The sequence below is a fragment of the Cebus imitator genome, unplaced genomic scaffold (assembly GCF_001604975.1).
Source record: "Cebus imitator isolate Cc_AM_T3 unplaced genomic scaffold, Cebus_imitator-1.0 Scaffold2, whole genome shotgun sequence".
Lineage (NCBI taxonomy): Eukaryota > Metazoa > Chordata > Mammalia > Primates > Cebidae > Cebus > Cebus imitator.
Genome location: NW_016107317.1, coordinates 8,586,098 through 8,601,080, shown reverse-complemented (window position 1 = coordinate 8,601,080; position 14,983 = coordinate 8,586,098). Strand labels below are relative to the sequence as shown.

General features: G+C 35.0%; 1 protein-coding gene across 3 annotated transcripts in view; it reads right to left on the bottom strand.

The window, feature by feature from the left end:
• The window catches only part of SLCO1C1 (solute carrier organic anion transporter family member 1C1), a 53,547-nt gene that overhangs the window by 22,041 nt on the left and 16,523 nt on the right, over window positions 1–14,983 (bottom strand). For 2 of the 3 annotated variants that reach the window (XM_017528976.2, XM_017528944.2), the window contains exons 7-10: window positions 12,465–12,611; window positions 10,552–10,650; window positions 6,161–6,403; window positions 4,972–5,136 (exon numbers count right to left, since the gene is read on the bottom strand). In XM_017528976.2, the coding sequence (XP_017384465.1) occupies window positions 4,972–5,136; window positions 6,161–6,403; window positions 10,552–10,650; window positions 12,465–12,611 (654 nt within the window). The remainder of the gene's footprint in view (window positions 1–4,971; window positions 5,137–6,160; window positions 6,404–10,551; window positions 10,651–12,464; window positions 12,612–14,983) is intronic. The other variant, XM_037738548.1, reaches the window with a different exon arrangement.

Genomic DNA, 14,983 nt, shown 5'->3' with positions numbered 1-14,983 from the left:
GCCTCCTGGGTTCAGGCAATTCTCCTGCCTCAGCCTCCTGAGTAGCTGGGATTACAGGCACGCGCCACCATGCCCAGCTGATTTTTTGTATTTTTAGTAGAGACGGGGTTTCACTATGTTGACCAGGATGGTCTCCATCTCTTGACCTCGTGATCCACCTGCCTCGGCCTCCCACAGTGCTGGGATTACAGGCGTGAGCCACCGCGCCCGGCCTTTCTTTTTAAGTTTATATATTTAGCTTCTTAACAAAGCATCATAGATTCGCAAAAAAAGTCAACATACAATAGTCTTTGGCTTTCTCTTACATTATTAAAAAATAATTTCTAACATGTATAGATGATCACAAAAGAACATTTTATTTCCTCTCTTTTTATATAATCATAGGTTGTATAAGTTAACATTAAAATGATCATATTAGAAATCAGCCTACCTTAAAGGGGGCATGATTGTGAAATTCGTGATATGGAAGAAAGAAGAAATGCTAAATTTTGCTTTCCAGCTAAACTGTGGTTCCTGGTTATGGCAAGCAACAGAGATGAAAATCTGGAACCTTGAACAGCCAAAAATCAACTAAGAGGCACATGATTACTGTTTTAAAAACAATGAGTATATTATAGAAAATATATCAACAAACCCAGTTATTCATGGCCCAGGTTAATTAATACTAATATTTTTTCCTAATTTTTCTGATTTTTAAAAATGGGAAAGTAGATAAAATTAGATCTTCCTTTGTTTCAGGTTTCATCTTCCTTCTCCCAAAGTAAGTGCTGCTATGAGCTTGATATATATCCTTTAAATGCCTACTTTTACATATACAAACATATATGTAATAAATATATATAACATAGTACCTGATTATGAATGTCTTCCACAAAGCCAAAGCTGACACAAACAGCAGAGTCTACATTTTCTCTCTCAATTCCATCCCCAAAATTGGTTTATGAAAAAAGTATCTTCTGAAAACCAATCTCCAAACTGAAAACTTCAGAGCATGTCCCTAGCCTTTTATTTTATTTTGTAAAGTACCAGTTGAACCTGGGATGTAAGGAGTCATAACACAAGGTGGAGCCTTGTCTGTAGCTGTGTTCTGTGTTGAATTCCATTGAACTTACCCCACTCCCAGCAGCCTACAATAGCCTGAAAATTGAAATGGAATTACCCTAGAAACATCTGTACACTCAGTATAAATTGTGAACAGTCAGGAATATCCTTTCCTGATTTACCTGGTTTTGGACGCTGGTATTTTCTTGAAACTTTCAGAAAGTTTCATGTATTCTCTTGACTCGAGATCATTCTACACGAGATATTTGCTTTGTCTGATGAAAACCTCTGTTCTCTTTTCCACACTTTCATCTTTTAATACCTTCTTATCCTTTTCCCTTGATTTAGGTATCATCATCATCTGCTAGAGAATTCTTCCTGATTCCAAGATTAGGTTTGTTCTCCCAGAGTACTCTGAGTTTCCCCTAAGTAGAATTCCTTCTCACAGTTTCCACCAGCCATATGGGGCTTCCAGGGGACACATTTGGCACCAGGGCTCACAACTTGGTCATCAGAACTCCATTTTCCCCCTCATCAGGAGTTCCTTGTGCAGGGGCCCATAGGCAGCAGGCTTGATGCTTTAACAATTACCTGCTAGCCTTTCCAGTTCATATCTCTCACCATCCAACCAAACCCTTGAAGGAAAAATGGTGTTCACCATTGAATCCCATGTTCCTTCAACAGTTTCCAATAAAATGTGCTAAATGAATAAATCTTAGTGTATTAATTTATGGCACTTCTCCTGGATATCTTACTCTCCTATTTCAAGATAACTAAATTATAACAGGATTCCAAAAAAATTAGTACATTTCAAATATACTGTTGGCTTGGTTCTGGAAGCATTCCCTTTGAAATCTGACACTAGACAAGGATGGCCCGCTCTCACCACTCCTATTCAATATAGTACTGGAAGTTCTATAACAACTAAGTTGTTGTAACTGTTGGCCCTTGAAAAGGTTGGGAAATTTCTGTTTACTCTCCCCTCGTGGCATGTCAAATGCCTTTTCTCAGAGCAGAAAGGAAATATGTCTTCTTTGTGTCTATCTCATATTTTATTGCAGGAAGATCATTATCCCACAAAACAAGTTAAAATAAATGAAGAAAAAAAGAGAAAGATTGAATAGGAGAAGAAAAGAGAGAAAATAATATTTATTGAATGACGATATATGCATTTACTATGCATTTTATCTGTATTCTTTCATCTTTATTTCAACCTAGTGATATATTTATTTTCACCATTGTACAAATAATCAAGGGTGAGGGGAAATTGAATAATTTGCCCACTTACCCTTAGTTGTCTGCACCCCATACTTACTAATGTGATACCAAGATGATCTCAGGAACAATCCTAGCTATAATGACGTGAAATTGTTAGATAGTATTACTTATCTCTCACAAAAATATTTAAATTATCTGTAGACCATGACATGTCAGAAACTTTGAAGAACTGAGTTTTAGGTAAATGCAAATTAAACCACCGTGAAATGCCACAACCACACCGCATAAGAATGGTTACAATGAAAAGAATTGACAAGTCCAAGTGTTGACAAGGATGTGAGGCAACTGGAATGCTCTTACATTTCTAATAGGAGTATGGATTTGCACAACTTCCTTGTGTTTTGGCAATAACTACTCTACTTAAACACATATTCTCCCTATGACTTAGCAATTGCATTCCAGAGTATAGCCATGAAAAATGAGTGAAGTGGCCCACCAATGTACATGTGGAATGTTGTTTTCTGCTTTTAACTATCATAAAAGATTATAATGTTATTTATAATAGCATTATTATTATATAGTACATATAATATGCTATATATAATACCATAATCACTATATTATAGTAGTGCTATGTATATTATGCTATATCATACATACTATGTAATATAAATTTTAATATAGCATATAATACTATATTATAATGCACTGTAATATGCTATAATAATATAGATATATATTAATATGTATTAAAATACATAATCTTATTTGTGTTGTTTACTGCCTTTAACTATTATAATTAGTTAAAATACTATTATAATTATAATTTAGATATTTATAATACTATTATAAATAATTATAAATATTTTATATATTATATAATATATATCATGTCACATATTTATTTTATATAATTTATTATATATAATGATATAATTATAATATATAACTTATTGTATATTATATAATACATACAATGTATAATTTATTACTATATAATATATAATCTATACAATGCATAATTAATATGTATCATATTTGTATTAATATATATTTTAAAAATATATTTTATAGTATAATTATAGACATTGTATATCATAGTATATTATGTATTATATATTATAGTATTATAAATATATTAGTTAAAAGCAGAAAACAACACAAATGTCCATCAACAGTAAAATGAATAAGTTGTGATATATTTATGTAATAGGATATTACATAGCATGAAAAAGAATACCACATAAATAATTTCTTATTTATGTAGTAGGACATTACATATCATGAAAAAGAATATTTCACAACCTGAAATAATCTCATAGATTTTACTTCAGTTGAGATAAGCTAGACACAAAAGAGTATATAATATACTATTTAAAGTATATGAAGTTCAAAAACAGGCAGGACTGGTCTATGATTATATAGTCTAGGACAGTTATTAGCTTTGGGAAAAAGTATTGACTGACAGGAGATTTAAGCATGCTTTCTGGGGAACTAAAACATACTGTATGTTCTGAATGCTGGGTGTGACACACACACACACACACACACACACATCAAAATGTATCCATCTGAACTGTTTAAGGTCTGTAGACTTAACTGTGGATAAGTTATATCTCAATATTCACATAGAGACAAAAAGTCTGTCTGAAACTTTAGATCCTCACCTATTTGTCTTAAACTTTAGATCCTCATCTATTCATCTTAAAATCAATGTAAAGCATTGATTAACATGCATGTGGTATTGGGAAAAAAGCCACAAAATACTTCTTTAGGTCAGCTAATAAGTAATAAAATTAATTTGAACCAATTGATGTTAAAAGTAAAAATATTCAGTGATGTAACCTTAACATCAAGAATTTTGGAGAAAAATATTTTAAACTAAGAGTCAATTATATTAACATCCGCTATGTGCCCATTACTCAAGATTACCATGGAAAACTTTTATCTCTTAAAATACATTTGGCTGGTTTTTTCTCCCTCCAGGTCTCTTTCAGAGGCTGAAATATAGAGTGATTTTGAAAGTACCAAAAGGAAATGATTTTATACCACTGGAGTCTCTCATCATAAAGGAATATGCCCCAAGAAACAAAATATTTTATGCCTTGAAACAGTAACATTAAATGACATCTTCATGGACTAAAGAAATAAATCTAGATTTTTCAAATATCTAATTACTTCCAGGGTCGTGTTCATGTATTTGTGGGATCTGGTTTATCTTTTATTTCTTCATACTTTTCTTTTTTATTATTGACTGTGTTGCTGTGCTAGAAACACAACCCTTTGAACTAACCCAGTTTCCAGGAGTCAGAAAAGTTTTTTTGACTGCAAAAATACAAGTTTTGTTTTGTGTGAATATCTTTTAGCCTGTCTCATTGTCCATTTTATATAATCTTAGAAACTGTTCACATAAAATGGCCATTGTTTTGAGGTTTTGGCTGTACTTAGAAGACAAATATCTAGTATTATTAACTAACTCCTCATAAAATGCATGTTTGATCTCTATGATATCACTTTGAGAACTACTTGCTCTCTGGGTTACTTATCCACAGATGTGAATAATTCTTAGTACAAAATTCTTGCACTTTTTAAGTTCACCTAAAATGTCATAAATTACCTAAATCTTGGAACAATCTTCTCTAAGATTCCTGAGTTAACCAGATATATCTAAGTGAGTCCCTCTGAGAAGGCAGGAAAGGCAGATGAGCATACCGATCACGAAGTTGGCTTTGGAGGATGACTGCCCATACTGTTGCTCAATGTACTTTGGTTTGTACGTCACCATGCCAAACAGAGAATTGAACTGAACAGTGCTTGTACATAAATACAGGAAGTACACTGGATTTCCAAAGAGATTCTTCAGTGATGGAAGAAAATCTGTAAAACAAATATAACATAGAGTAATTAAAGTTGGTGTCATGCATGGCAGAAGCAGCACTGTGTCAGCAGGACTTACAGGGCTGGGGCCTATTGTTATGGAGTTTGGGAGCAGTCACAGTGTGGCGTACACACACACTATGTATAATAAGCCACTGGCATGCATCAAGCCTGTGATCTGGCCACCTTCAAATCCAGACATAGGCACCCATTTCTACAGACATGCAGTATACATTATATTAAAGGTAAAAGTCGGACAAGAATAGATTCCTCCAGCTGATACGGGCAAAAGACAAAAAGGATGAGAATACTCCCTCACCCACCATCTCAGAGCGGCAGGCAGGAGAAAAAGACCTTCACTTTTCTTGTCTGTATTCCTCAAACTTAACTTGTGGTCAAAGGGAAAGAAATATGAGAGTTATCTCCATTTAACATATGAACATAAGTGTTATAAATGAGCGTTGGTCTTCTCCCTTTTTTCTATTATATAGCCTACCAATGAGACATGTGAAGAATTTCTATAAATGTAAATATTTCTTGAGGGGACAAAAAGAGGGGGACCAATATCATGATTGGCTGTTCATTTCCATAAAGGGGATTCATTAGAACACTGACTTTTTGCCTACAGAACACTTACTCCTTTGATCATTGGTGAGAGACATGCATTGATACACACCTCTCAAATGAAAAGATCTTATCTGTCGAAAGGCCAACAGCCCCGAAGATTAAGCCTTTTATTTTCTGTATACACAGAGTACATGAAGCAGCAATCCTGGGTAGAGACAGCTGTAGGATCTAAACTGATGGGGTGTGAAAGGATGGAGACATCAGCAGGAAAGGCTGTGAAGCCTTTGGCAGCATGCTGCAATCAGTTGTTCAGCAATAAAGCTGACATCAATTTCCATTTTTGCTTCTGATATGGTTTCTCAATTTTTTTTGAATACATGAAGGGATATAATTTATGAATCTCATAATGTCCCAACAGGGAAAATAAAAATGCTTCAAAATCAAGAATTTGACTTACCTCTTGCCAGCTCCATTATTTTTGCATTTTCTCCCTGGGGTGTTTGGTAGTTTGTGTGATCATCTACAATAAACTTGGATTTCTCAGAAGAATTAGAATCCTCTCTACTTCGGGATCTTGGTAAACTCTTTGGCAAATACCAGAAAGGCACAGCTGCAAGAAGACTTAGGATTCCGGCTATTAGATAGCCAAGCCACCAGGCTCCTACCCATTGGGGATCTTTTGGGGTAATGGTTATGTGATCTGAAAGACAGATGTGATGGCTAAATAATACAAACAGCAAAGCTAATATGTTAAAATAATCTACTTAAAAATATATTCTTGCAATAGCTCTATAACATCATGAAAATGCCTAGTAATTCATCTATTTTTTTTTTTTTTTTGAGCTGGATATTATCACAGGCATACCTTGGAGATTTTGCAGGTTCAGTTCCAGACCACCACAGTAAAGTGAATTTCACAAGAAAGAGAGTCACATGAATGTTTTTGTTACCCAGGGCATACAAAAGTTATGTTTAACTACAGTGTAGTCTATTAAGTATGTAATAGCATTATGTCTGAAAAATGTAAATACCTTAAGTTAAAAAATATTATTGCTAAAAAATGCTAATGATCACCTGAGCCTTCAGTGAATAGTGATCTTTTTGCTGGTGTAGGATCTCATATCAATGTTGATGGCTGCTTACTGATCAGGGTGGTGGTTGTTGGAGGTTGAGATGACTGTGGCGATATGTGAATATTAAAAAACATGATAAAGTCTGCCACATAGATCAACTCTTTCCTTCATGAAAGTTTTCTCTGTAGTATGCAATGCTATTCGATAGCATTTTACCCACAGTAAAACTTCTTTCAAAACTGGAATCAATCCTCTGAAACTCTGCCACTGCTTTATCAACAAAGTTTATGTAATTTACTAAATCTTTTGTTGTCATTTTAGTAATGTTCACAGCATCTTCATCAGGAGTAGATTCCGTCTCAAGAAACCATTCATTCACTTTGCTCATCCACAAGAAGCAACTCATCCGTACAAGCTTTATCGTGAGATGTGCAGCAATTCAGTCACATCTTCAAGCTTCATTTCTAATTATAGTTGTCTTGCTATTTCTACCATATATGCACTTACTTTCTCCACTGAAGTGTTAAACACCTCAAAGTCAGCCAGGAGGGTTGAAATAAACTTCTTTCATACTCTTGCTAATGTGGATTTGACCTCCTCCCATGAATTACAAATGCTCTTAATGGCATCTGAAATGGTCAATCCTTTCCAGAAGGTTTTAAATTTACTTTGTCTAGATTCATTAGAAATCATTATTGATTGTAGCTCTAGCTTTATGAAATACGTTTCTTAAATAATAAGACTTGAAAGTCAGAATCACTCCTTGATTCATGGGGTGTAAAATGGATGGTATGTTAGCAGACATGAATACACTTACCTCTTTGTACATCTCCATCAAAGGTCTTGAGTGACTAGGTGCATTGTCAATGAGCAGCAATATTTTGAAAGGAATCTTTTTTTCCTGAGCATTAGGTCTCAACATTGGGCTTCAAATATTTAGTAAACCATGCTACAAAAGATGTGCTGTCATTCAGCAGATCTTTATTGTTCTATTTATAGAGCACAGGAAGAGTCTATTTGTAGGAATTTCAGAATGTTAAATGAGCATTGGCTTCAACTTAAAGTCACCAGCTGCTTTAGCCCCTAACAAGAGAATCAGCCTGTCCTTTGAAGCTTTTAAGTCAGGATTGACTTCTCCTCTGTGGCTGTGAAAGTCCTAGATGGCATCATCTTCCAATAGAAGGCTATTTTATCTACTAGGAAAATCTGTTGTTTAGCATACCCACTTTTATTAATGATCCTAGTTAAATATTCTGGATAACTTGCTGCAGCTTCTCCACCAGCACTTGCTGCTTCACCTTGCACTTTTGTGTTACAGGGACAGCTACTTTCCTAAAACCTTATGAACCTATTTCTGCCAGTTTCAAACTTTTCTTCTGCAGCTTCCTCATCTCTCTTGAGGGGCAGGGCCTTGCTCTGAATTACGTTTTGGCTTGTGTGAATATTATGGCTGCTTTAATCTTCTCTCCTGACTACTAAAACTTTATTTCAATAAGGCTATTTTACTTTATCTTTCTTGTGTTTACTAGACTAGCACTTTTATCAATTCCTGCCAGAATTTCTCTTTTACATTCACAACGTGGGCAACTGGTGTGAGAGGCCTCGATTTTCGCTTGTCTTGCCTTTCAACATGCCTTCTTCCCTAAGCCTAATCTTTTCCAGCTTTTGATTTAAAGTGAGAGATGTGTGACTCTTCCTTTCACTTGAACACCTAGAGGCCATTGTAGGGTTACTAATTGGCCTAATTTCAATATTATTGTGTCTCAGGAATAGGGAAGTCCAAAAAGAGAGACAGGGGAAGGGCCAGTCAGTGGAGCAGTCAGAATACATACAAGGTTTATTAATTCAATTTGTCATCTTATATGGGCACAACTGTGGTGCCCCAAAACAATTACAATAGTAACATCAAATATCACATATCACAGATCTCCATAATAGATATAATAATAATAATGTTAAAAACTTGCGGTAATAGGAGAATTACCAAAATGTGACACGAAGACACAAAGTGAATGCATGCTGTTGGAAAAGATGGTCCCTCTAGACTTGCGCAACACAGGGTTGCCACGAATCTTAAATTTAAAAAATATATAATATCTGCAAAATGCAGTAAAGCAAAGCACAATAAAACAATCTAGGTCTGTATTTGTTATTGAAGGAAAGAGAGTGCTTTTTGGAGCAAGATAATTTATTTTGTTCATTAGATTAAAAATATAGAGTCTAAATTCTGGAAGAGGCTTCATGATTTTTAAATTGTGCTCTGAGGTTCTGCAGAGAGACCCTGCTAGGAGGAAGACAACACATGAGGGAGAATTTTTAAGGGTCAAAACCTCATGTGGCAGCTCCTCTATATCAGCACCACTTTCATTTGATTGACATATTGAATGTCTGTGTGAGATTTTACTTGAAGAGTTATGCCTTGCACGCTCCAGTCCAAACCTCGTGGAAAACTCTCATTATGATAGTAAATATGAGACTCATTCAAATCAGCAGAATATTTTTTATTAAGCAGTGGTTAATAATATTTCAGAGCTATTCTAGATGCGAAGCAAGATTTGTAAAGCAAAATTTTAGAATCTTATTCATCATGAAAACTTTGTTTTTGACATAATGTCTCATTTGACTAAAAAGTAAATATTGACAGTTTTTTTGAATTAAACCAAGTGGGTGTTGTTTTCTTTCTGTGTAAGAACTTATAAACATTTATTATATTCTACCATAACACTCTGTGAGAACAAAATAAACACATGTCCCTTGACAAGTAGGCTCAACTGCCACTGCATTATACTGGGTAAAATGCTTTTCTAGTTTATCACTGCATGTTAATTGCTTCCCCTTAACGATTTTCCTCGGTACTGCTCATCACATCTATATTTTCTTTTCTTTAAAATCCATGAGTGGACTTTAAACTTCATGAAGTCAAGGAACTCAACTGATTTGTTCAGAGCTATAGAATAGCACCTGGCATAAAGTAAATGCAAAATAACTGGACAGGAGCTAATGAATGAATAAATAACATTTTTGAAGCTTGCCTTGTAGTTTATTTGATTTAAATGCAAGAATTTTGCTTTCTGTTTTAACAGGCAGACTTCAAAACGCAATTCCACATTTGTTTTTTAAGCGAAATTTCTTTAGTTTGTAACTAATCTCTTAGAATTCTTTAAAAAAAAACATACCGACAAATGCCATCTATTTCTAGAAGGTGTGTCTCACAGAAATAGAAACAAATTAATAGCTATGAAAAGATCAGTGTCCTCTTTGCCATTTATTTCCTACACAAGCGGTATCCCAGAAGGAAAGCCAGTCTTGCTCAATACTATGCTATAATATACTTACACCTAAAAATGACTTGTAGAGTAACAAAAAGGAAGGGCTGTTTGGATGACAGTAGATGTTTAATCCTTGGTGTTTCTGTCAAGTCCCCAAATACATTATCAATTGATATAACTGTAATAAATGTTGACACATCTGAAGCCAACAAGAGCCAACAAGTAGCTACAGTTTTCAGTCTTAACTATGCTGGAATGCATTTAAACTGACAAATCATAGTGAAAAAGGATACATCTTAGTAAACCATTGGTCATCCAGTTCTATTCATCAAGGTTTTTCATATTCCATTTATTAATATGCATGATTAGATTAAAATTTCCATTTTATGAAAGATTACTACTCTGTCACTTTATAAAAAGGCAATTTGATAATTTCCACACTGTTCTCATTAAAAGTGTTACAGTAACTAAAATAAATGAATAAATACAAAAATAAACTCCCTTACCTAGGTTTACAAAGCCAATGTCAACATATAGTTTGGCACATAATGAGCCTAACAGGAAACCAAAGATTGGTCCTATAATTGCAACCGTCTGCACACACCCTGCACCAAGGAAAGAAAAGGGGAAAAAGCTGTCATTTCTTTACTTTGATAAATTAGTAAAATTTTAAACAAGAAATGTGAGATCCAGTTAGCAGCCCAAAATGTTTTAACTCATTTGTATGTGTTTAGTTAATTTTAAAACCACATTGAATCAGGAAATAAGTCCTTCATTGCTTTGGGAGAAGAGGCAACACATTTAAGGCATTAATTATGTCTTAGTAAGAAAATAACATTAATACTCTGAGGAAGTTAATTTTCCAAAATGGAGCAAACCGTATTTCCTAGGATTAGATTGCCCATTGACAAAAATTGGAATTGTATTAATTTTGGTAGTTTGTCAAAATGTTTTATGGTCAATTAAGCATAAGACTTATCTTGACATTCATATGGATTTCTTCCACCTTAGTAAAAAAGTACATCCATTCATTCCGAGGTTCTGTGGGATCACTAGTGAGAACAGGGCCTATGCAGATCCCAGATGCAGTTGGCAAAGGTGCCAGGTTTTGGAGCAGGAAAAGTGCTCTCTGGGACCCTCTTGACCATTCAGGTCAACCTTCACAGGAAGGTGGAACAGATGGCCTAAAGGACACCATTTCTAGTAACCAGAAAGGTAGTTCTTCCTTCCAAATATCTGCAACCTGTCTTTCATTTCACCACAAGGCTTAAAACACACGTATTCATGGGATATTAAGTTAATTGGAAGAATAAACAGCAGTTACCAGCTACTTTTTGGAATAGAGGGAAAAGAGAACAAGTTCTGAGCTCCTAGAGAAGAAGGGGACACCTATGCACCTGTATGCTTCTCCTGGCTGTGGCCTTTCCTCCAGTCTCCAGAGCTATTTCCTAGTGCAGCTGATGAAGTGTTTGTGGTAGTTGCAGTTCCTGATTTATACTGGAGTTTTCTGTTAGCGTAAGAGCTGTGATCTTACCTATAGCCTATTTGGGTGTAACCAGCACCCTCTGGAGTCCTGCAGAGCATAGCCAAGGAAAGATTATACAGTGGACCCCTCAAGATTATACTCTAGCACCCCTCAATGAATTTAAATCTTGCCTCTCTGTCCCTGAAGGTGAGGCCTTTAAAAGATCAGAATTTCAAGAAACAGAGACTGATGTGTGTCAGCACCACAGGAAAGGGTAAAATAACAATTAAAAAAGGAGAGACTGACATGTGTTACTAGCTTAATATCAGGACATAAGAGGAAACCAATAAATGCTGTTTAGATGCATCTTACCTTGGGAGTTTGCCTTTGCTATATTATTTTGGTATTTGAGATTTTAGCTGCAGGTCTACTTCCTAGAATGTGTTCCAGAGATGAGGTAGCCTCAGGCCTTACTTCTATTTTTTTATACTTTTCTTTACCCATTTTTACCTGCTTTTCAGATCTCAAGATTTTTTGTTGCCTATCCCTCATAGCTTTAATTAATCAGGGCTTATAAAATGGAAAGCAGTTTCTAAAGCTTAAGAAACAAACTTTTAAATATGCTAAAATGCCTAAATGCTTTAGCAGTATAGGTAACCCACTAAAACGAACCTATGAAGTCTGAAGCCTGTGAAGTTACTTTTACAAGGTCAAACGTCATTGCAGTTATTTTCTTTTAATCTGATGTTTCTATTCGAATGCAATAGATCCCTCTAACTGTGGTGTCTTCGTCATCCAAATCTTAAGTGCACTCTTTAGAAATGCGTGAGCTGAATAGAGGAGTTGGATATGAAGTATAAAAAGCTTCCACATTTAATTTAACATAGAATAGAATTCAGAAAACTAGTCACCCTTCTTCCCAAAAAGATGAGTGAAGCAATATTCCCATATTACCAATATAGAAAGCTGCATTGTCTTCACTGGCAAAATCATCCAGATAGGCAATGCCCAGAGGCTGAATGGGAGTTTCTCCTATTCCACGAAGAAGATTTCCCAGGAAAACATAAATCCACATGGAAGAGCTAGTGTCAACTTCACATTCTTGAAAAAAAAGGCAAACGAGGATTGAAAATAGATCACTATAAAAGTATTTATTCCGTATTTCTACAATGTATCTTAAACAGAACTAGAATGCAGAAGTTTGTGCAATAGTCATAATTTAATGCGAGTTTGGTCAAGTTTGAAAAACGTTTTATATCTTCAACATTTTAGGCAGCGTAAATCCCTGAGAGACTTCACCAAGAAACTCCATTGCTTCTTGTTCCTGGTGCCTTCACTTTTTATTTTCTCTCTTTTTTTTATTTCATTCCTGCCCTGAGCTATTTGAGTTCCCACACTGCAATGACATTCAATATCTAACTGTGGCAAAACAGAAAATTTTGAACAAAGTCTTTCTCACCTTAATTTTTAGTTCTATTTTTCAGCAGAAATCACAAGTAATCTTATTGTTGACCCAGTTTTATCTTAAATTCAAATTTTTTTTACAGTTGATATTCCAACATTGGGCAGTATTACCTACATTTATACTTGTTTGTTAATGAATAACCATTTTTTTAGGACTCTGGAAACAAATTTACATAAAAATTATAAATCCTTATACTTTAGCTGTATAGTTATTCCAACAAAAAGATACCTTTTGACAGCATTTTTAGAGTAAAATTCAAGGATAACAGTTTTTAAATGCTTTCGTAAAATTTGTGTCTTAATATGATCATGTGCAGTAGGGCAATTACCCTCATGTCATAAATGAAATATAGCTTTGAAGGTTTAGGTGCTTTAATAAAATGGATAATGTTAACAACCTCCAATAATCATCGCTGCTGAATGTTCTTTCTCTGCCACATGCTGAACTAAGTGGTTTGCAGGCATTTTTTAACTGAATTCACCTATGAGGTAGGAGTTATTTTCACTTGTTAATAACTCTTAATTTTTTATTGTGAAAAATAGATTATGTGAAGAATCAAGGTGAATACCTTTGAGCAAGCAAATCGAACTGCATAACAGTTAAGACTACTTTGCACTCATTTGGATTCTGTCTGACTCTGCCTCTTTTAGAAAAGTTCAAGTGACCATGGAATTTTCGTTTGTCTTCTCTGAATTTCTGTTCTGCTTCCAAAAATATAGTGCGAATTCCTTTTCTAAAAATTAACTCTAATGTGCATTCTAGCCCTAGCAATTGTGTAATTCTCAGAAGCTTGTTGGTAGGAGAGTCTTGTAGTAGAGGAGTGTAGACACCTTAGGATGGTGCTTTTTAATAGAGTAACCATAAGCCACATGTGGCTATTAAAATTGAAATTAAATAAAATTAGAATTCAGTTTTTCTGTCACACTAGCTATACTTCAAATACCCAATAGTCACATGCAGCTAAAGGCTACTGTATTGGACAGCAAAGATATAAGACATTCTCATCATCACACAAAGTTCTGTGGACAGCTCTGTTCTAGATGTTGTAGGGGAGATGAGGATTGTATGTGGAGCACTTTTGAGAAGATCCTTATTAACTTAAGGGTGAGCTTTGTGTCCACTATGTCTAAGAAAAACAAACTTTAAGGGAGAAGGACCTCACTTGAAGGAAAGAAAATAATTGAGTTGTGAGTCGTTCTCTATATCTGCCTGCTAACTTGTCCCTTTATTAAAAAGCAGTTTAATTACTGACTCTAAGCCCTGTGTTTTACCTTTCACCTTTTAACATTAGTGGATTAAATATTTCCTAACTTGTTGTACTGTCTTTATATCATGTCTCTTGCAAAAAAAAAATCTTCCCTGACTGTATATTGTATACAGATGAAACTGCAGGCCCTTCCGTCAGCTCCCTGCTTCCTTATGTGAACCTAAATCATATTTATTACCCACTATATTTTTACATAAAGTAGGCTGCCATTCTTGCCCTGTGATTTGAATGCATCCTCCTGAACATGTTTATTACCTCCTTTCACATTCTCCTCTTTGTCTAGAATATGTTCCTTCTTTGATACAGCAAGAGAGGGTAAACTTTTTAGATTTCTGTGCTCTCACCTTCCTTCCCCTCTCACATTTCCATATGTTTTTAATCCTTTGGCTCCTCCCTTCATTCAAACATCCAGTGTTCATTGCCCAGAAAAAAAGGCAACTCAACAGAAAGTACTAATGAGAATATTAGGGGAGTATAGAAGTCTTGTGGAATAGATAAGAGATTTGGACGAATAGCAGGTATAGATTAATTTTTAAAAGGCTGCCATTCTACCTGTATACAATGTGATTCTTCAGATTAGGAGTGGGGGGTGAAGTTGGGAGGTGGCAGGGAAGGAGTGTGGAGCATATTGATGCTGAAGGGAAGCAGAAGGGAGAAGAGGGGATTTGCTCTCCCTGCCTGTACTGAGTCCTAGAGACACCGTAAACACCTGTGGATAAATTCATGGCTACTCTGAGTAAG